At 39.0% G+C, this 22,386-nt stretch overlaps 1 protein-coding gene and 1 long non-coding RNA gene across 2 annotated transcripts in view; both read right to left on the reverse strand.

The window, feature by feature from the left end:
• The window catches only part of sim1 (single-minded homolog 1), a gene marked incomplete at its 5' end in the record, with an annotated part of 48,541 nt that extends 39,936 nt beyond the window's left edge, over window positions 1-8,605 (reverse strand). Inside the window, 2 exon segments of the mRNA NM_001164926.1 lie at window positions 7,071-7,255; window positions 8,416-8,605. Of these exon segments, the coding sequence (NP_001158398.1) occupies window positions 7,071-7,245 (175 nt within the window).
• Window positions 8,606-9,568: 963 nt separating this feature from the next.
• LOC144348061 (uncharacterized) lies at window positions 9,569-10,165 on the reverse strand. Its single transcript, XR_013419767.1, has 2 exons — window positions 10,037-10,165; window positions 9,569-9,832 (listed from the first exon to the last, which is right to left on the reverse strand). It is a non-coding gene; the product is annotated as an uncharacterized LOC144348061 (long non-coding RNA).
• Between the last annotated feature and the right edge of the window lie 12,221 nt (window positions 10,166-22,386).

Consider the following 22,386-nt stretch of genomic DNA (forward strand, 5'->3'; position numbering starts at 1 on the left):
AATAAAAAGATATATATTTTACTATATTCGAAACAAAATTGCGTTGACCCTAGCGTCGATATATTTCGTTTTTTAATACATTGTATTACCGTTATTATCAAAAATCTGTTTTACGAACGTAATCCCCATGCATTCGAATTCGACAGATATTTACACAAATAACTTTTTTACAGCTTACCAGATCAAATCCCAAACAAATACTACATGCAACAACAGATAGGATAATTATTGGTGATTTTCACCCAGAATTGTATATATTATGATTCAATCAATGATCTAGTGTTTTATTAAATGCAACACGAACTGTTTAGTTATCCAGTAAAATGTGGCTATTTTGTCCGAATAAAGCTCACTGTTAGCGTTAAGATTGAAAATGACTTTTCTATATCCGAAAACCGGGCACAGAAAAGGTAACAATTGTTGGCAATATGCAAATTAGCAATAAACTGCGAAGAACAAGGAAATGCCCAATCTTAATAAAGCAATTGAACGGCGCTCATCAAACCAGAGGTCAATTTCAGTTGTTTAAAAGTAATGTCTGTGCAAATGTGGGATGAAAGTATTATACTTTTTATGAGATTTTAATGCGTCAGACTTTCTCAGTCGACGGTATATTTATCTCAAACTCGTTTCAAATATTGCAATCTAAAATGTGCTCCAGGCCTGCAAGTCAAGCATTACCCCCATTTGAACTGTAGTTAACTTTTCATTTAATGGAAAATATATGTTTTATTTTATATATTTATGAAACGAGTTTTTGTTTTGAAATTCAGCGAAAGAACTCAACTTAACTGGAATAGGAGTAGGAATTTTTTAATCCATATTTTCAATGTATATTCTGTTAGCACTGACAAAAACATGCAAGATTATATTCCCAGAGGTAAAAGAAAAGAGATTTGGCAAATAATACTTGTTGTACCTCCCCCCCCCCTTACAAGGGGATATGGATTTGTTAGAATTTGTCTTGTTTTAAGAGTTTTTGAGAGGCGGATAAGCCGATGATGGGACACTCATTCGAAATTATCATATTGAATAGGAGGCTCAGTTACAGGGGACACTTTGCCTATAGCAGAATCTAAATATCAATTACTAATAATACTGGATATTAACACGCCTTGTGGCATGGCGTGCACTTATCTAGGAGGGAACCGCTGCATTTCTTTTAAATTTTTTTTTTTAATAGTAAAACCACTGAGTTTTTTTAAAATGCTACTTTTCAGACTTCATTAACACGCGAAGCGCGCGTTCCACTTGAGTCACATGACTAACAGTCATTATTATTATTAATATTATATCATGATTGATATGAATATGATAGTTTTTTCATAGAAGACGATTGCAACGGAATTAGTTAATAACTGAACTTTCTGTATAATTTAAACGGATGCCATTTCTGCAAGAGGATTTATTTTCCCCGCGCATGATCCTGTCTACTGCACACGCATCTCACGAGCTGCATGTTATTATTAGATGCTATTTTACGTTTAAAATTCGTCTTTTTTACTTCAAATTGAAGAATTGTTCCCACGATAGGAAAAAGGGGACTGTTGCACTTGCGTGTCCTTTTTTTCTAAGCACACTGCTTTTACCCTGTGCTTTCTTCCATTCTCCTCCATATCTTTCATTGTTAGCGTCTTTACAGTCGCACAATGGCGGCCCTGAGATCTTTGTTCTAAAAATGGTGCGGAAATTGTCGAAAATTGTGCAAAATTCGGTAAAACTGACCAAGGTGTCGTCTGTTATGACCCAGGCGACTGTATTGATATCGGTTGCGGGAACTCAGGCAGAACGAGTCAGCCAGTCGACCTAACAGATAACATCACGACCCAGCATGTGATTAGGTACTGTGGCATTGTTGTGGGGGATTTTATTGGGTACAGCCCAGTAAATCATACACGGACTTATCCCCACACATTTTGTACTAGTCAATAATGAGTGCGTCTAATAGTTATTAATAAAAATGGCTGACAGTTGAAATCGAACAGAGGACAGCATAAAAAAAAACAGTGAAAATGATACACTGTAGCGTCCGGGTTCGAGCTCCCAGCTCATCAGATGGCCCTCTATTCAAATGCAGTCCGTTTATTATTTTCAAAATCAGGCTCATTTGCATGGATTGAAATCATCTACGTTCTGCATTCCGGGTTAGATTCGTCTTCAGAATCCCTACTCTGAACAGTTATCGTGAACGTGATATTCGATACGCAAGCAAATGCCATGTCGGCTTCCATCTTGTTGTCATACTATTGAAGCTCTGTCACTGGGCAAAGGTTTGTGTCGTAACACCGTATTTTGGTGGTGTTTGCACATAGATCGATCAGTTGTCATCAGTATATGTGTTGTTAGTTTTTAAATAGAATAAAATCTACCAGCAGGCCGGGTAGAGAAGGCGTTGTCCAGACCCACTCTAACCGTTTAAGTACGTCTTTATCACGTTCGTTAACAGTCGGGCTGGCGACAGCGGTGGCCTCTTTTCCAGGAGTTGAGTCCATGTGTTTATTATTTCTGAAAATCAACCCCATGCCTCGATTTGAGTTCTTTTCTGCAGACCGTTCATTGAAGGACAGATATGTTATACAGGAGAAGTGAGCCAGTGACCTCAGGGGTAAGGAATGTGATGGACAAGTCGCCTAGGAGTAACCTCCAATGTCTACCCCATCGCAGTGTGACAGTACACAAAAGACAAACGGTATCATACCATAATACGTTACCGATAGAATGCAACACTCGACGAAATAAACAAGCTCGTATCGGTTATAAATCCTGTCACGTTTATTTTTCCTGAGAAATTAAAACCAAAATAGATTCGAAATGTGGAAATACTTAAAAAACAACCTTTCAGTGTTTTGAGGTCCGGGTACATGAAAAACAGGTATCAGCGAGTGTTCTGCGATCCAATATGTCGTCCACTAGCCCACACTAATCATGTATATATATACAGTTGGCAACGATGTCAATTTTTGACACATTTTCCCATTTGCTCAAATATTTACACTATTCTCACAATATCAGGAGTTCCCAGGATTATCCACGTCATTTATAATTCACTGTTTTTCGAGTTATTTCGTGAAAACTGGCAATTGCTGAGGCGGAAAGCAAATCCCGGGTGCTAAATCTGAAGATGACAGCGACTCGTCAAACAACAATTTTCGGTAACAGTTCTGGCGATGGAGGTGACACATCGTTAACGACACAGCCATGCAATTAACGTTAGCGTTGATTTAATATTGTTTCTATTTGGGAGAAAACTAACACTGATCAATTATATTTAGAGTGGTAGACATCATTACTTTCGTTCGGCAATGAGCCCGACGGGCTGCTGAGTGTAAACAACGATCATCACGGAGACTGTATTACAATAAGACACCAAACACAACATCAGCAATAGCAAACTAAAGAGAATGTCCCCGCCATACTGAAATGTACTACACCCAAGGGTGATCATCGACTAACGCACTTATATACATATACACAGATTTCATTTACGGAACTCCACAATCGCCCGGCGATGTTACTGCAACAATGTTGTTGTTGTTATTGTTTTATAGCTGTATTACAACAACAACAACTACTACAAATTCATTCTCAAATTCTCCAAATGCAATTGACGCGATATGACTCACCAATCTATCATGCGCGGTATCCTGGCGGACATGAAACGATAATCCTACAATAGTTTAGGCAAACATAATTTAGGCAAGTGAGGAGGGAATATTTAACAGAAGTCACCGTTCTTCGAAAATTACACCTTCGGTTGGCCTGTATTCTTTAAAAAAGAAAACAAACAAAAGTTCACTCTTAACAACTGCATACCATGAAATCAGAGTATATTATCATGAAGATTTTTTTTTTGTTATTAACATCTGCGAACTTTCCACCCGAAAAGTAGGAGTTAATTTGAAATGATCGCAATTTCATTCTTCGCCACTGTATATTAGAAAATAAAATATTTAAAACCCACTGTAGCAAAGCCTAGTTCCGAATTCACTTATTGTAATAATACAGAAGATTTTAATTATAGAATACCTGTGTTGGTTGGCTGATAATTCATGGTTTCAAAAAAGTGTGTTTAATTTCCACGAACTTTGGGAAACAAACGGCGACAGTGAGAGAACTGTCTCTTTGTTTTGAAGCGATGCTGACTGGAAGCGTGGTTAGCAACGCAACACGGATGCAGCTATCTCATGTGTACAGTGTTAAGTGAGCGCACGTTATGTGATGGGGATGTCGAGTAGCTAGCTGTCCAGGACAGGTGATATGATACCCGATACATAATATCAACCTATCAACTGAGTTGAGGATTATTATGCTACCGCATTATTAACACCATCAGCTATGCCCTGAATCGAACAAGAATACGATTGTATCGCGCGCACATATCATCTGCAGAACCCTGAAATATTTGCATAAATCGACATAAACAGAAGACATGCTTTTCCCACAACTTTGCTGATTTCGAAAACAAATCAATCAATCCGTGATTCATGTTTTACTATTATTATTATTATTATTATTATATGAAACTTTGTCGTATTGTTTAATTTGACAGCGGTCAACAGGAGCGCTTGATGATTGTTGTTGGAGGACAAAACATCCCGTAATGTGTGAGTTTTGATAAAACACAAATAAATGCAATAACAATCACAGGCCAGTTCAAATCCAAAACATTATTAGACGTTTGTAAGTACCATCGGTTATTCCACTTGATGCTGTGGTGCTCCTTATCAAAGATTCATTTTATATTGTGTCAGTAAGTGTGAAATTTTAATGCAGATTATACGTTTTATTGCTACTCAATACTGTATTAAGTTCGTGTCGATATAATTGCATAACGCTGACTTAGGGGATAATATAATATGCGATCACTGTGATGTACTTTTAAGGAAAAATCTGTTTGTCACTGTTCTGGCGTTTCTAAAGGCGGACAACAACAGCGGTATTGTATTAGCCCTTTCCTCTTCAGATGGCAGGACAAGAGACCGATGAACTGGGTTATTTGAAATAAATCGCACGGCACTACAGTGACAACAGATTACGCCAAATTCTGTCAGAAACAAACAGAAGAAGATACAGAAACGTTCAAACCACAGAGCTGAGAGCAGCTGCACGCACGATCCAGATAAATAAGGTGGTTTTCGGTCATGGTTAGCATGTTGCAGAAGCAATCGTTACTGTCTATCAGGGCCAATTTAAATGCAACTGTATTTAAATCTTTGCCAAATTGGAGACGTTAACGACAAAGACAAGGAACCCCTACTAGTCTTGCTCCTTGTTTGAATACCTTTGTAATTAATTCGACATTTACTATTGAAAATGACGATGATGGAACATCTTAGTCTGCGAATCGATACACGAGTCAAGTAGATCAACTGGATGAGTCTATGATGTGTCTCTTATAACGGACTGCTCTATTTCCACATTATCTCGCTAATTTTTTTTTCTAGGGGAATCTTGTGTCAATTGTCAAGCAAATTCTATATACATTCGATGAAGGACCTTATCCCCAGGAAACATATTGCAAGGAATTATACATATACGGGTATTATGAGAGACATTAATAACATGTAATATGCAAGCAACAAGATTCTGTAATTTGTAATTCCGCTGGTTAAGCTGGGTGACTGGCAATTTGGGTTTCCATCGTGGTTTATCGAGTTGCTTGTTGTATATTTAAGTCTAATTCTCTTGGAGAACGCGGTCGCTCTCTCTCTCTCCCACTAACCGATCTTCATATCATACGCTTATTGCCCAATGATGTCTAAAATCTTTGCTTTTTCAACCCAAATGACGCCTCCTTGAAATTACAGGGAAATCGGTCTTTATAGTTTGTTATTTCGCATTGATGCTCAAAAGCTCTTTGGATAATATGGATAGTTACAATAGAGTATGGTAAGATAATGAGAAAACTGCCTTTAAAATAGGCCACTAGTCGTTTAAACACAAGTTAATTGCAGTACCCCTTATCTAGTTATAATGAATGCTATTTCTCGTCGCCTATCGAATTATTTTCTCCGTAAAATCATAATTCATATTTTTGAGAGTGTGCCGAGTTCTGTATGTCATTATGTTCTAGGGCATTCATGGCCAGAAATGAAGCTAATTTGAGGTACAAACGCAGGGATGCGACAGCAATTAAACCGGCTCTTTACACCGAACTGCCAATGTAGAGAGACATTACGGGAAAAAAAGCAACGCTGACAAGACTAACGGCAAACCGGTTTATTGTTAGACAATTCTATGCAACTGTCCCTGAGTACACGAGGACGGAAAGACTGAAATAAACCAATAAGAAAGAAAGAAAGAAACGGACCTGTTTTGAAAGGGGAGACCCCTGCTTTAGGGTGAGCCATGTAAGATTACGTTTGAATTACGGGAAATAACAGCAGTCCAGTGTTTTTTTTAATTGAAAAGCTGATGGCTTATGATTAGCTTTATAACTGTTTAATATTTTTATTGTTTTTTATATATGAAATCAAATGGAGGCTGGTAGTAGATTGAAATTAGTAAAATGCGTTGTGGTGGTAACGGATGCCTAAATTAACAATAAACACAGACGGGATCGAATACCGCGCAAGCCGTCCTTCATCATTCCTGCCCGCTGAACTTGGGATGTAAAGCAAATGATACTGGTCACTATGGCCGTAAACGAGACTTCACAAAGAAAGAATTAAGAACCATGAGAGCGGTAGTGTTCATTTTACGGCTATTTTAGTAGTAACACTTGGCAATTGTGAGAGGTGTGAAACTGGGCCGGGATTTCTATAGCTAGCATCAATTGCATAGCGATTATAACACTCGGCACAATAAATGGAGGTGCCGACCACGCCGCCTGGCACGCTACTAGACCCTGTTTTCAGGTCATTGTCGTCAAGGAAATTACATGTGCTGCTAATCCCGTCAGTAAGAGTGTATTTTAGCTAAAAAATCCACAAAGACGTAAAAAAGAGAGAGAAAACACGACCGTCACACCATGATTCTAACGCACATAAACATACGCAAGGCCACTCACTACACACACACGATGTTGTCAGGCCGTTACACACACACACTCATACATGGATGTTACTTACCTTCGGGGAAAAGGGCTCTCATCTTTAAATAACTTGTAGATAGTCGAATTATAGAGGCTTTATCCAACTGCGAAGTGATTGCCGACGGCAGTGGTAAAAGCTTAGCAAGCTCATAGAACTCCGCGTTCTCCTTCTCCCGACGGGTTCGTGCAGCGTTTTTCGACTTCTCTTTCATGGTTTTAAATCTGCAGAAATATAAACGTACATATATATAAGAAATGCATTTTCTCCCGATAAACTGGAATTGCGTAATCTGCGTGTTGGTCCTTTTTTTAAAGCGTGAGAGCATCAACGGGGATCGAGATAACACAATTAAAGCGATCCTCTGTACGTGTTTACCTTCAGTGGGCATATAACGGAGAAGAGTGTGTGTCTGGTTGTGTGGTCACCACTGTGCGTGTTGGCCAATAAGCAATCCGTTTGCACACAGCCTCACGGTAAAGCTCCTGTATGGATCGGTGAGCAACACAGAGTTCGTTGGGCTCCCCTTCGCCTAAAACCCGTCACCACCGTTTCAAGTGGAACGCGACCGCGAACTCGCTACACGAGCCACTAGGTACCGTCTCTGTCCAACGCAGACTCAGCACAATACGGCGTGTAAAATCGCCCATAGACTAACAATAGTGAGGGGGTTTTCTATTCGGCGAGTTCATTGAAAAACAAAGCTAAACGCAAGCACTTCAACGTTTCCCAACTAGATTAGATGAAAAAGTGAATAGACAGGGACCGCTTACTCAGACTGGCTTTGTTAGCAAGTTACGGAGCGTCTGTTGGCAAGTCTGACGTCTACACCAACCCAGAAGCAGTACCTAGCCTATCACGGTATTTCACTACATGTGCGCTATAGACAGTTACCCTCTAATATATTTATACTATGCGCATAATACTTGTTTGAGTAATAACGTGACGGCGCAGAGCTCATGTGGTGGCCTTGTTATTAGCATTCCTAATTCGTTAACTGCAATACATTGTGACCAGGCTCCGTCTGCTAAAACTTCAAACTACCTTCCTAGACTACCGGGTAGCAGGGCCAATTTTACAAAGATTGTCGAGTACGTTCCGGACCGGTTACGACCACTCAAAATAGATCAACGGCGGAATTGTTGTCCCGGGGTATGTTATAGCTGGCATGTATATATATATATATATACATGTGTAGAGCGGACCGATCGAGGTGACTGTGTATACACTATATAGTCCTCAAGCCGCACGGCACTTAGGAGGAACACCATATCCTCGGACAGGCGAGGAAGATGCTTCCGCCTACATTTTTGCGCAGTTGTGTCTAAACGGGAATGTGGCAAGCGTTTAAATAAAGTAATAAAAAAGTTACGTGTCTTTTTACCTGGAAGATTGAATGCCTCATTTACCAGTATATAGTCTTCACTCAGTCTGCCGAATAAAAAACAAACAGGGGCGAGCCGAGTGACACGTTTCGCAGATAATTTGATGGACTAATTCTTCGAAACAGCACGCAGCTATGTGGACTCTCGAGTCGTGAGGATACGCACATGTGTATGCACTCACCACGAATGTTGGTCGAAGGACTGTTGCATGGACCGCTCATCCACTGTTTAAAATGACGGACACACCACTCAATTTAAAACCGAGACAACTCCCGTCTTCTGCTCCGTCTTCTGTTTGACAATATTAAACAACTGTCCACAATTCGAGGAGGCGTTTCTGTTTTTTTTAACGCAAACCCTGGAGTTCAATTTCACGGCTTTTTCATTCCCAGAATTCACAGTTCTCAGCGCTAATATGCGGTGTTTACATGTTTTGCTGTGGTTGGTGTACACAAGCAGTGTAATAAAAAAAGTCGAAATGCTGCATATGCGCACTCCCTTTAGTCCAGCCCAGTAACATCAATCACTGAGCCAAACCTGCCATTAACCAATGGTATGCGCTCTTCCCATTGGCTGACATCACCGGGCACACTTACTGAACAGGCCCTCCCATTGGGAAAACATGCAAATGCCATCATCGGTCAATTCAACATAGTCTAGGAGAGAAACTTTGTCGCTTTTTGTGTTTGACGTGACAAAAACGGTATACGTTCCCGTCATCATTACTATGACCGAGATGACGTTTTAATATGCTCATTTTAATTTAGCCAATTGAACAATAAACAACCCGACGCACTCGCCGGCAATTTAATTCCATCTCTAGATCAAAGGAAATCCCTAGAATACTCGTTATATTGTCAACGCCCGTGGTCGTGAAATCGACATGCTTATACCGAAAGTAATACTGTAGATATTTCTTTCAGCTGCAAACGTCGCCACGCAAAGTCACGTGACCACGCTGGTAATTAAAATAATACATGGGGCTTCGTGTTTGAATCGAAAGTATAAATAAAATAGTCGATCTGCTGCTGTCACGCAAAAAAATGGAGTCCAGAGAGGCGTGAACCATTAAACCCGCCCATGTCCGTTATCAGATTCACACGTATGTACACGAACACTGGTAATAACAAAAACATCATTTTCCGAACGTAATTAATTTCTTTGTTTTTATTTCGAACGTCGGCGCACCGATTGTTTCAAAAAGTACATATTAATCACCCGTTTTAATACAACTTGCGGCAATCAGATCAAGTTGCTAAATCCAATTTAAGGTTTAATTTATAAACTTGAGATCCATATCATACGAGGTATAATTAATATAGGATAAAGTTCGAGTCGATCCTGTTGTGTCACGTGACAATCTCTGGGTCAGATCTCGAGAATGGAATGACAAACAATAAATCCATCTCGTGCATTCTGGAAAACAGAAATAAGTGTCTGAATTTGAGTTTTACCGTGTATATATATATTTATACAGGACATGGTATCACCACATTACCCGTGAACACCGCGCCATGTGTCTGCATAGTATCCGTACACAACACCGAACGGTGTAAATCGTTAATGATTGCACGCATACAATTCAAGTCCGAAGCATGTAATTGGATAATATACTATTACCTGCCGAGATTTAGCGTATTTTACGGCGACTCCCCCTCAGATGGCGGGTATAGTAAGGTCCTCCCTTGATGCTGGCGGATACCGGGTCCGTACATGCACAGTAAGTGTATACCGATAGTATCATAAATACACAACTCGGCGATGTACTGTAGCCGACACTATTATAGACTGTGAAACAACAGAAACGCCCTCTCTGTGAAACAGTATTACCATGGTGATTAATACGTGGCCCTTAAAATTACTGGCAAATTGAACATTGTAAGAGGTTAGCGCCAATGATCGTCGTACCGACCTTTTTATGGAGCACCGACGTAGCAATGTTTTCCGTGTTCTTTTTTGTTTTGGAGAGACAAGTGATGGCGTTACGGAAATACAAAGCAGGGTACTAGTAATTATGTTCGCCGTGCGATGATATCACATTTTTTTATTGAATAGATGTGTCGGCAATAACGTCGATCAGATCTCGTAGACGTGACGTAATACCAACACGGAAGGCGTGAACTTGAAAAGTTGATTGTCCGGGGCAGTGGTAATAGCATGCGTGTTTACTTCTCTCATCTGTGGTCGCGTGTGGATTTTTAAGGACCGTGTGTGACGGCGTACTTATTCATTGCATAACCTTCTCGGGTACAGAGGTCACGTTAACCCTGGTCCGAATTTTGGTTTTATTTCTTCGCCAGGGATAAATAATTTGTGAGAACTTGTAATGATACTGCAACGTCATTTTCTGAAATCACGTGATAATAAACAAAAGTTTTGATCACGTGTCCGACTTTAATGATAAATCACTCGGGAGTACGTGAGTGTTTACGTGTACGGTAAAATGCTCACATGAGAGGTTCACGAAAAAACATACTTGACTGTGCCACGGTGAATAAATGCAACAAAAGTTTGTTTTCTTCAGTTTGAAGCGTACAATTTGATATTTTGCCTACACGAAGCGAAGTCTGACGAATACATTGTACATAACTATTGCACATATCCAACGCTAGTGTACTTATGACATGTGGACTCAACGTTCAACAAATATTTTTTTAGGTGGCGAAGAAAGATTTCTTTTTTTACCAAAACATATAAATATCCAAAAGTAGTCGATAAAATAGTAGAACGACCACTTTATATTTGCGAATATATTTGCACCAATCGAATCGTAAACTCGCATTTCTGATAAACGCGATAATTTTGCATACATGCATACATGCCTCGTATACTGAAAATTTCGAACTTGAATATTGTTTATTATTGTTACATCATTCTTAGCGGCACACACAAAAAGCAAGTTTATAATCGGGTACAAGAGGACGCGCTTCACAATTCAAGTCGAAATCATCATCATAGCGGGCGGTAGCTACCGCAGCGAGCGCTTCAAGTTCTCAATCGCTCCGTTGTGTAATTGTTCACACCCCGTGATATTGAGTTAATTGCTTTAATTATATTTTCACACCAACGTACAATGGCCATAACCATTTAACCGTGAAAACCACTCGTCAATAAGTCTGTTTATCTCTGCCCTTGATTTGATGGCCGTCACCAGAGTCAAAGTTCACATGTGCCGGGTCAGGCCATGTGCGCAAGACAATTTACACCACGAAAAGCCAACAATAAGGCACATGTTGAACATTCCATTGAAAATATACAGATATCCAGCATTTTGTTTGAAAACTTATCGATTTTGAAGGAATTTTAACTTCAATAAAAATACTGTGTGTACTTTTATAAATAGAGGGTTCGGGCTTTTATAATAAATTGGTAATAATCAATATGATTGGCAGAATCCGTCCAAAGTGTAATTCAAGATGGATATATAGTGGAATTGTGGAATCTTCCTGTCATATGTACACGAATAGTGGCAAGGAAATCTTTACCATGTTTCAGGCTCATGCCAACTACCGGGGACCATTGGAGACTGCCACACACCAGACCCGATGTTCAACAGCTCCCTGGTATTTGCAAAATCCTTTTTTTTAGTTAAACGTAAAATCGAAATCGACGCAAAAGAAAACATTGACAATCTAAATATGCTTGTTTTCTTTCTACTAAATGTCTCTCATCTCCGGGTACATGGGGTTAAATTATATTGACACATATCACAGAGTCTCATCTGGTGTAAGTTAGTTACCATGGAGATGTGTGGTTTTAAACATTTTCACTATATAGGTGGCCCATTGTCGCATTTCCTGTGTGTTTTTGTTTCCCAGTAGAGTGACCCCGGTCGTATCGCCCTGTTCCTGCTCTATACGGCGTTTAGTTTTGCCAGAATGCATTAGTAACTCACCAATTATACCGTACGTAGTCGCCGTTCCAGGCGGACACACAGAAACAAGTTTCCAGACACGTTATTTGATCGCTCCCTGTCACATCACCTTCTCTACTCAATGGAATGACAGTCGATCCGAGTATTCCCGTTGCTCTCTCGGCAAAAAGCGGTGTCGGAGTAATCAGAACAACCAGTGGCAACCTTTTTTTATGAGGGGGTGTTTGATGTGGGTAAACAGTCTATGTCTGTGTGTCAAGTAGCGAGCTGTCGGTGTGTGGCGGAGCTTGAGAAAAAGTCAACACCCAAACACCAAATATTACCAGTGGGAGTTGGCGGACCGTGTCCTTCTTTCGCGCCTAAAATAACTTGCTTATTTACGATTGAAGAACCATGGGACGCACTAATATGTATTTGTGAAAACTCGATGCGAACAAATTGAGAACATATCGATGAAGAAGTACATACCATAACTAGTTCTAACGAGTATCTACCCATTCAAATGAATTTCACCATCGCTGTCGGTATTGTTCGCTCAAAATTTTCGACAGTACAAATTATATTATGTTTTTGTGTATTTTAGGTGAAATTCCAACCTAATCTCTTCTCAGAAATTTAGCTTTACTGAACTTCTTGGATTATTTTGACGACAACTATTCTGTAAAAACTCAACAAGAACAAGAACAACAACAAGAACAACAATACGACGACGACCACCACCAGTCATTATTCAATTAACATATTACGCGCATTTCAGTGGTGTCGTTTTTATCCGCACATTGACCATATGTTGGAAACTCTTTGAAATGACGGCAAGAGGTTCAAACATTTTTGTTGTTTTTCACACGTATTTAGTTCATAAGTACGAATTTACGCGTACTGAGAACAAAAACTGAGAATTCTACGTTTCGTATTTGCATGTCGAAACCGTCAGTGCACAGCATAGTGAATGTGGGTCAAGAAAATGCCCCACTAACTCTGAAGAACGCCACTGGCGATGAGAGACGTTTATCAAGACGCCGACATTCAAACAGTTTTTTTATTTTCCAGAAGTGCCGGGCGATTAAAGATCGATTCGGTGTGGACTCGCACTGTGGTAACCGAGTTGACTGTACAATAACACGGCGGATAGCAAACGAATCGCGAAAAAGAGGAAAACCGACAAAACGCTGATTCCCCCAAATTAAGCTTATTAAAGAGTGATTTTAACGTCTTTGTTCAAAAGCCCCCGAGGCTGTTATTATTTCCATCAAATAAGCAGGAATCCGCCACGATCCAACATATAATGAATAAAACTGTATACCAGATCGACAGCCTAGCCACGCCTGCTTTTCACACCTGCGTTTCACCCAGTCAAAAATACTATTTGTGTTGTCATTTGCGGCAACTAGAACCACGACACGGTGTCGTCGCAAGAAGTATCTCGCACTCTTAGCACATTGTAAGTGTAAAATTAAGAGGCGAATGCCCCTCCGAATTTTCACCCATGCGACTGTGACGTCAACAACTTTCCATGCTACTTTAATACAACAAAAGAAGCGAAGTCCGAATCCCGATAAAGGCCCATTTCGTGCGCGTCCGCTCGCCGGCGATCACACTGGTCTTCTTAGGAGATAGATAGGGGTCGGCGGAATATTTCTTTCTCTCTCCTCCTCTCAAATAGTTTCCACGGGTTAACCAATGTTTTACACGAGCCATGTTGTCCACTTGAATTTTTCAAATCGTTGGAACTGTTTAAACCTGAACAATTAGTCCTTTCATTCAACACTACTCGGAGAGAAAATAGAAGCGGTACAACCAACACACCTGCAACTGAGACTAACAATGAACGTTTGTGGAACCGCCATTTTAAGTTGTATTTGGGGACGTCATTGAGAGTGCTTTCTGAAGGGTGGATTTTCTCTCAATGGAAAGTGATCTCTGTGTGTAAATAAAACAATGAATGGGAAATGCGAGCGGATTGGCATCCACATTTACACACTTCGGGCGAATTTAAATACATGGACCGAACCCGTAGAGCTACGTCTTATGGGAAACACCCCGGGACAGACAAGAATCAGAAGCCAGATCCGATTTACGAATTAATCGCGCTTACAAAAGAAACGATTTTATTCGTTCGGTTTGCTGTTGGTATCATTTTTACAATGATTTTCTCAAACACGGCCCGAAAGTCAAACTGGCAGCTATTGAAAGAAAGAAAAAAACCACGCCCACTATTCATACAGTACATGTACGTGTGGGCTCAGACCACTAAAGTGGTCTGAGGTGTGGGTGGAGGTGAGCTGCAATAGCAGAACACAAGTTGGCAAACCCTTGACGTACTGAGTAGAAGTCAGCGAAAATACCACGGTCTTGGGTTCTCAGCAGAACACACCCGAGTGTAAAAATGAACAGGGATATTAAAAAAAAATGATAATTTTCGAAAACTTGTTTCATGTATCTCACTCAACTGTTTGTGTGTGGCCAGTGTCATGTTTCTTAGATAGGTCTGACAGAGCGGACACGCCAGAACAATTGGGGTAAGACCCCTACTGTATTATAATTCGAGATCTACAGCCCGATCCATCATAGACTACCCATCCGATAACATATTCATCATGGGCGGGTGGTTGAAAATTCAATAGCTCCGTGTTTACAAGAAAGAAATCATTTCCAAATAATTTCAAATTTTCCGTTTCAAGAATTGTAATTTTTTGTCACGTGATAGAACAATGACTGGGCATTCATGGGCTGAAGAGTGGGACACAGGTGGGTCGGAATATTATTAAAAAGACCATTTGAATATCCGCGATAAAGTCATCGTCCGATTCGCACGGTTTCGTTAAAGCCGGGGTGACGGCCGTAAAAAATGAACCTTGGATAGCGAAGATACAATAACGTTATCAGAATACGTTCTAAAATTTGCTTCATGTTCATTTCCTCTTATTTGAATGTCAGGCGACTTAAAGCGCGGTGGTCGTCGCGCAGCGCGTGTTCGAATTTCATGTAAACAAACAATGTATTTTACACGCGTTGTATACGTCGCTATGAGTCTCATATAGAACAGGACGCGGTACGACGACTGCCGCCCTTTAAGGGAGAATAATCATTTCATTTCGAAGTTCCACGTAAAAGGCGCTTTAGGTGGATCCAGATATACTATGTATACGAGCTGCCAAGTGACGCGCCCGTACTGGCGAAACAACCAATTACGTGAAGCAATGGCGATTTACAAAATGAATGTCGAATAAATAATATTTGATATTCACGACGTATCACGACGCTAGTCTTGAGAACAAAACATCGATACATAATATAGCTTCGGTATAGGTAACACCCTAAGTATATAATAGACGAATAGAGAGTTTCGAAAGCGTCGTTCGATGACATCAGCAACGCTGTAGCATCGTTCGAAATTTGTGCATGATGGCGCGCGTCGTCAACGACCCATTTTACCCAAAATGTATTCAAAACGACCCAACTGCACATTGACAGAAGTGCACGGTACTATTGTTCAAATATGTATCTGCAAACAAATGGTATTTTATCAATTGGATACTTGGAAGATTGTTTTACAGCAACCAACCATGAACAAGGACGAATGAAATATTTATGACGTATTAGGACAAAAATATCACGTGACACAGAAACTCGCAAATAATCTATTAGAACTCATAGCCCGCACTGTATTCTCTGAACATTTATTTTTGCAAGAAATTATATAAGAAATGAATTTATTATTTAGGATATCAGAAAAAATAAATCTTATCTTTATGATTGTGATTTTAGTGAAAAAAAAACACATTTGAATATTGGACTGACACATGTAGAGGGAGAACTCAGGTGGGTAAACCTCAACAATGTTGCTTGCTGGATCACTGTTGCCAGTACCAGTATTTTGGGGGTCAGGGTTCATTCCTGGTACATTTATTGTGATGTTGCTAGTCGCTAACAATTAATGTAACCACTATATTGTTTTGCAATTGTCGCCCACAGTATTTTTTCTCACGCATAGCTGTTTTTACTACAGACTTCTTTAAAAAAACGTTTAGCTACCAGAAAACGGTTACTTAGACGACGCATATAATCAAAAACCTACTAATTTGATGAGTGAAATGCAAGTTCAAGTCACGTGTCTTCGCCACTTTAACAGCACAGTCTCGTTAGGATCCAATCCGTCGTGTGGCGTGCGTTGAGTTCCAGTGGATCGCGACGGATGAGTGGTACATCAGTTACATGGACACTCATAACTTGTAATGTGTCGCGTTTAATAATAAACGTCGTCAGTTGATTAAACTGACATATTTTGGTTGTCCGATGTGTGATGATATATAAATAAGAAATGAACAAGCAAATGAACAAGTGATTCGCCATTTTATTTTATTACCACATTCTGTCAGGCTCGTTGTAGATGTCAGGGACGTTTCAGGCAACAGCATGGTTACATAAATTGCGTCATTCACACATTCTGTCAATCACGAAATATACATTATGATGTCTGCATTTCGACAATAGACTCCAAAGGATTGTAGGATAACATTTAGTTATTCAGAACACGCAAAATATTAGAATTGATACTACATTTATTTATTTAGGGTTTTAAATATTAAATATTAAAAATTAAAATGGAAATGATACATTGATGTTGTATTTGACAAAATTCGCATAAAAATAAAAGTTTTACATATTACTTGAAAGTTGACTAATGCTTAAATGAACAGCTCTTCACTAATTAAAACCTGATTTATGACAATTTTACCAATTATTTCACAAATTAGTTGTGTGAATGGGTTCTTTGAATTACATTTATTATTTTTTCGAACAACATTTTTAATTAAAAACAAATAACACACTCACCCCAGAAGTCAAAAATATTGTTCTACCTTGTTCCTTTCGTTTAGTATTTCTAGCTGCTGCATTGCAATGTAAAACTAACTATGGTCACGTGCTATTTTCAAATTTATGGTATCTACGATCTTCAAGTTTTTGTCAGAAAATATTTCCAGATGTAACCCTGGGAAAAGTAAAGATGTCTACCAGCATTGCATTACAGCATAGTGGGAACTTGAGCAAGTATACGTCAGACGAACTTGTTGAAGCAATAATTGCGTAGAACCCATTGATAAATAACATCTAAACAACATCCATTTCAGCCCCGGTCACAGCTAGCTTGTGTTATCATTACTATATGATACAAGCCGTCGGTTATCATTGTCTTTATTTCCCGGGGTGCATGGCGGGGAATTTCAATCGGAAATGGTTTTATGAGTCAAAGCAAGTAGCACGTTTCAAAAACTGGTTTCGGAGAGGGGGGTAAATTGTAACAATTGCAAAATATTCGTGACCCAAAATATTTTTTATTAATGAACAAATTGTTGCAAAATTGGTAAAAAGTGAAAATCTCTGAGACGATGTACACAATATTCGAGAAACCATATTGTGCTCTAAAAGAGTTTCTGCCAATGGCCGGCGTTGACCAAACGAAAGCCAATATAAAAAAAAACTATTTCTCCCCCGTCATCTATTTCAAAATTTATATACGGACGTGAGACTTTTAACGCATCGTTATCGCGAAATACACATAGGAAGGAAATTATCATCACTCACGAGCAACCTATCAGCATTCGTTTTAGCCAACTGGTTCCAATGCTCGACGGGATACAGGGTAGCTGCAGGCAAGAACGTACCACCGGATAAAAATACGATTTATATCGCAATTATTGTCAGTTGTGTCCTGTCTAGACAATCGGAGTGATTCGAATATGGCTTTGGAGTGTAACCCGTCTATCTCGACGGATGACCGCTTCCAAAAATCAATCTTATCACATATGTTCCAGATAAGTCCTAGACACGCCCATTTCCTTTAATTCATAATAGATCTAACGGTCAGTTACTGTCGGATAATGGTTTTTCGATAAGCTAATTACCATAATGAAATCATGCATATTTGTGTTGATGATTTTAGTTTGTGTTTTGTTTGCGTTCTGTCTGATTTTAAAAATTGATCTCAAATTAATAAATTATTACATACGTATGTAAAAGTTGCCGAAGAAGGACGACATTAACACATGATATGGGACAATTATGTACATATCCGGCAACATTGTACAAGCACGAGTAACTACTAGGTTCACGATGTGTTAAAGTTTCAGTCTTACTTCATCATGATGTAAATTGAGAATTACAAATATTACATTCATGGTACCTTTCCTAACTTATATACAACATGGTTATACTGACCGACCATGTCAAAATGGCGTCCACTGGGAACGAAACGTGCTTAAAAGCTCACATGTAATTGCAGATATGATAGTTGTTATTTTGATAGTAATTGTTATATTGTCTTTTTTTATTATGTTTGTTATGTTTATTATTGTGTTCACACGGAAAACGAAAACGGACTTCATTCAATTTTTGAAATAACGAAGCGGCGAGTATTATAACATGTAGATTTCTAAACGTAATACTACGTAGTATATAAAAATAATAAAAAATATAAATGTAAAAAATCTTCTTTTCAATAAACGCCGAATACGTCGGTGAGTCGACTATTTCTGAACAATGTTAATGATTTTTGGTGTGATTTTTTGTTCTCTGCGAGTCACAGCTGAACGAACGTGATACGCATACACAAGTTGTGTTCCAATCATTGCGCAATTAGAACAGTTATTTGGATATTTGCAAATTGGATTGTGGTGTTTTTTCACCTAAATCGTGTGTTTTGCACCAAAAAAATCGCGAGTTTTAGACTGTACAGTATGCCTCGTTTTTGACGGGAATAGTGACAGAGTCGGTGACAACAAACGAAAATAGCCAGGACATTTTAACGACGAGCACTAGAAGCGTTAGACTCGTTGAAGTCAACAACGTATTGACAGCAAAGTTACAATAACAAGAAATGAAAAAGCCGGAATAAAAACGTGCCAATTGTCAGAACATGGAGACATTGAAAGGTGGTACCATGGTCCGAGAGGACGCAGTTGAAGAGGATGCTATTTATACTGGACTTAACCCTTTTTAAACACTGTGTTCATTTCTGTAAGTTTTTGCCGTTTCTCGCAGGCTTTTAGAAGAGAAAAACGACACTGTTTTCTTGAGTAGGACAAGCGATGTGCTGTCATGCAGAAACGAACAGGGTGCATTTAGTCCTAAATTATATAAGAACCCAGTCAATAAAGAGGTGCATTAAGCAGTAATGAGGAGGCGAAGAGGTCAGGGATTCACTAACAATATATAAAACACAACAGAAAAGCTGCAACATCTCCTCCATATTGTGAATCAGTTTCACAACTAAAGTGGTATTGTGTAATCATGCCATCGTCATTAATTAATAAAGGCATGTTTGTATACGGTAACAAGTAATGGTAAGAAAGTGTTCACTAATGAGTGCTCGCCGTACACCTGCGACCACGGAGAGCCAGGTGATGGGACGGTAGAGCGCACTGGTAGAAGAATTCGATTTATTTTAGTGTGTATAGAAGGTTTGATGTATGGTGAAAGTCTACTTCATATTACTTGTAACTTGTAAAATGACGTGTTTTCACTCCTTCCCAAACAGGAGGTTTCTGTGCGGCGTTTGTGTGCGCTGTCAATCTCCGTCGAAATGTCGTGGTTCTTAATAGTCGCAGATCCGTCTTCACCTTCTTCATTAACACCACCTTTGAAGTTAACCAACACCATCTCGCTTTCATCGCTACCGAAAGCGCTTCTGTTTTTTTCCCTCCTGATTCACAACACCGATAATAGAAAAACTGCGAAATAACTCTCACAGAAGCGTCCCGAGAAAGGTCGAAAATCAAATTTGCCTGCGATGATTGATTTTCGTAGCATATTATATATTTTTTCCTCTGTAATTTAACGAATTTTACAATTAAGAATTATTCGAAATAATGCGCTTTATGCTATGCATGTGGGTTGAATAGCGATAACACATCAAGATGTTACCATTATATTTGTAATCTCAACATCCCTTGAGAAGCGGCTTATGCACAAACTGTATCCCAAAAGACCTGTGTGTACCTTGTTGAACGGCGTCCGCATATCGCTATAATACTTTATTTATTTATTTATTTATTTAATTTAATATTATATTTCGGGATTTTTCAACTTTTGTTAGTATCATACGAACATAGTTTGTTTTTTCTTTTTTGTTGAAAATTTAGTCTGCAATATTTTGTTTGAAAAACAACAAATACTCTCTAATACCGTGATATTAAAATGGAATTAGCAACTGATACACAACTGTTGCAGAGTCACATGACCGCCAACAACTGCTAAGTGGGTAATATACACGTCCTAAAAGCAAAGGAACATCGCGTCGTATAAACGGACATCCAATGTATTACGCGTGTCTACTACATTTCAATTTTACGTGTGTGTGTGTGTAAAAGAATGTTTTTGTTCATAAATTGTAATAAAGATTATCAATCGATCGTGACATTGGCCAATTTGATGAAAGTGTAACATGAATAAAAGTACAGTATGAATCGAAATATAGTCAGCGCAATTGAAACATCGGTGACTCCAAATCTTAATTTGTTCAATCGAAATGAAATCCGGTTCAGTTTGTACCTAAACCAATGATTTATCAAAACACATGTTTTTAATGGTAATTTTGTGGAAATATTATAATATTGTGACCAGTCGAGAACTGTGAAAATTAAAGAATATTTCGGACTATAAATGTATGATATGAAATTCTGCTCTACATATTATTTCCGTATTCAAAGTACCTTGTTCTATGTGGCTAAATAAACCATTCCCCTACATACACATCACTTCTGAAGCAAGATAATAAATTATCGTTCAATATTTAGAAATTTACACGTTTATAACGACAAATGGTTATTCAAAGTTACTAAAATGCCGAGAAAATATCCCAATCTTGAGCGAGAAAAATTGCAACATATTTTAGTGTATTTTATAAGACGTACCAATCAACCAATAAGTACGGCCATCGTCCAATTTAATTTGCTGGGCTTCCCCCCTCTGAAAACAGCGTGTTTACGCGGAGTTGATACTATTTGTTGAGAACTGGACTTCGTTTGCTGACCGCGTTTTGTGGGGGTTTTATATTTAATTTGCATTTCGTTTTTTTTGTTTCCCGATGGCTTGCCGGTGAACTCAGGTGTACTCAGAGGTTTGCTCGAAACCATCATTGATGATAACAGTATCGACCATTAACGAAAAAAATACATTGATATATGATCGCGCGGATAAAAATGATTTGTTTTCGATCAACCATAGATCTACATGGGCTATGATTTAACAGCAGGTATTTAAACAACATTTAGTTGTTTGAAGGTAAAACGAATCGAAAAATTATAAAGTTATAACCACCGAATCAACCGCGTTGTTTCCTCACAGTGTGGTCTATACGTGTCAATATTCAAGAGCAAACACCATTCAAAGAAGATGACACAACGCGCATGTACCAATGTACGATTTCTACATTCCGTGGCCTTGTTTAGTTGTAGATCTTCTAGCTGGTCTAATTGCTTGTATTCCCGGCCATAAAACGTGCTAACGGATTATTACAAAGTATGAAAACGGATGGGTGGAATGTCAACGAGTGTGTATTTGATAAAGAACATCGCAACAGTCCTGACGGCACACGGGACTCACTGTAGTTTTCCTGTCACGTCCGCGTCGCTGCCTCGATCTCCGCCCTATTTCAGAAGCGTCCGCTTAGCGCCAACTTCACCGATTCGCAATCAACAACTCTGCTGTTGTTTGTTTTTGTTTTTAAAAATCGGTAGGTAGTTGTTGCTTATTTTTTTGTGAAGAAAAAGAATATATACAGAGAACAAAAAATGGAAAACCGATATGGGCGCTCTACTTTTTTTGTTTTTTAAGCTGCTGGTCTAGTGCACAAATTACGAACAGCCTGGCGCGTCATTCGTATGCACAGCGCGGGGGGCTACTCGCATCCCACGGTATTAAGGGCTAAAGATGATTTGGAAGCTTAAATGAAGTGGAAAATAAGAAAGAATCCTGCGTACACAAAAAAAGTATGAGCGTTGTGGAGAGTGTGGAAATATCACACAGCTGTATTGCCACGTCACTGTGGGAAAATATTTAGCGCATACATAATACTGAATGCATTCGGAAAGGAAAA

The sequence above is a fragment of the Saccoglossus kowalevskii genome, chromosome 11 (genome assembly GCF_978046115.1).
Source record: "Saccoglossus kowalevskii chromosome 11, keSacKowa6.1, whole genome shotgun sequence".
In the NCBI taxonomy this organism is placed as follows: Eukaryota; Metazoa; Hemichordata; class Enteropneusta; family Harrimaniidae; genus Saccoglossus; species Saccoglossus kowalevskii.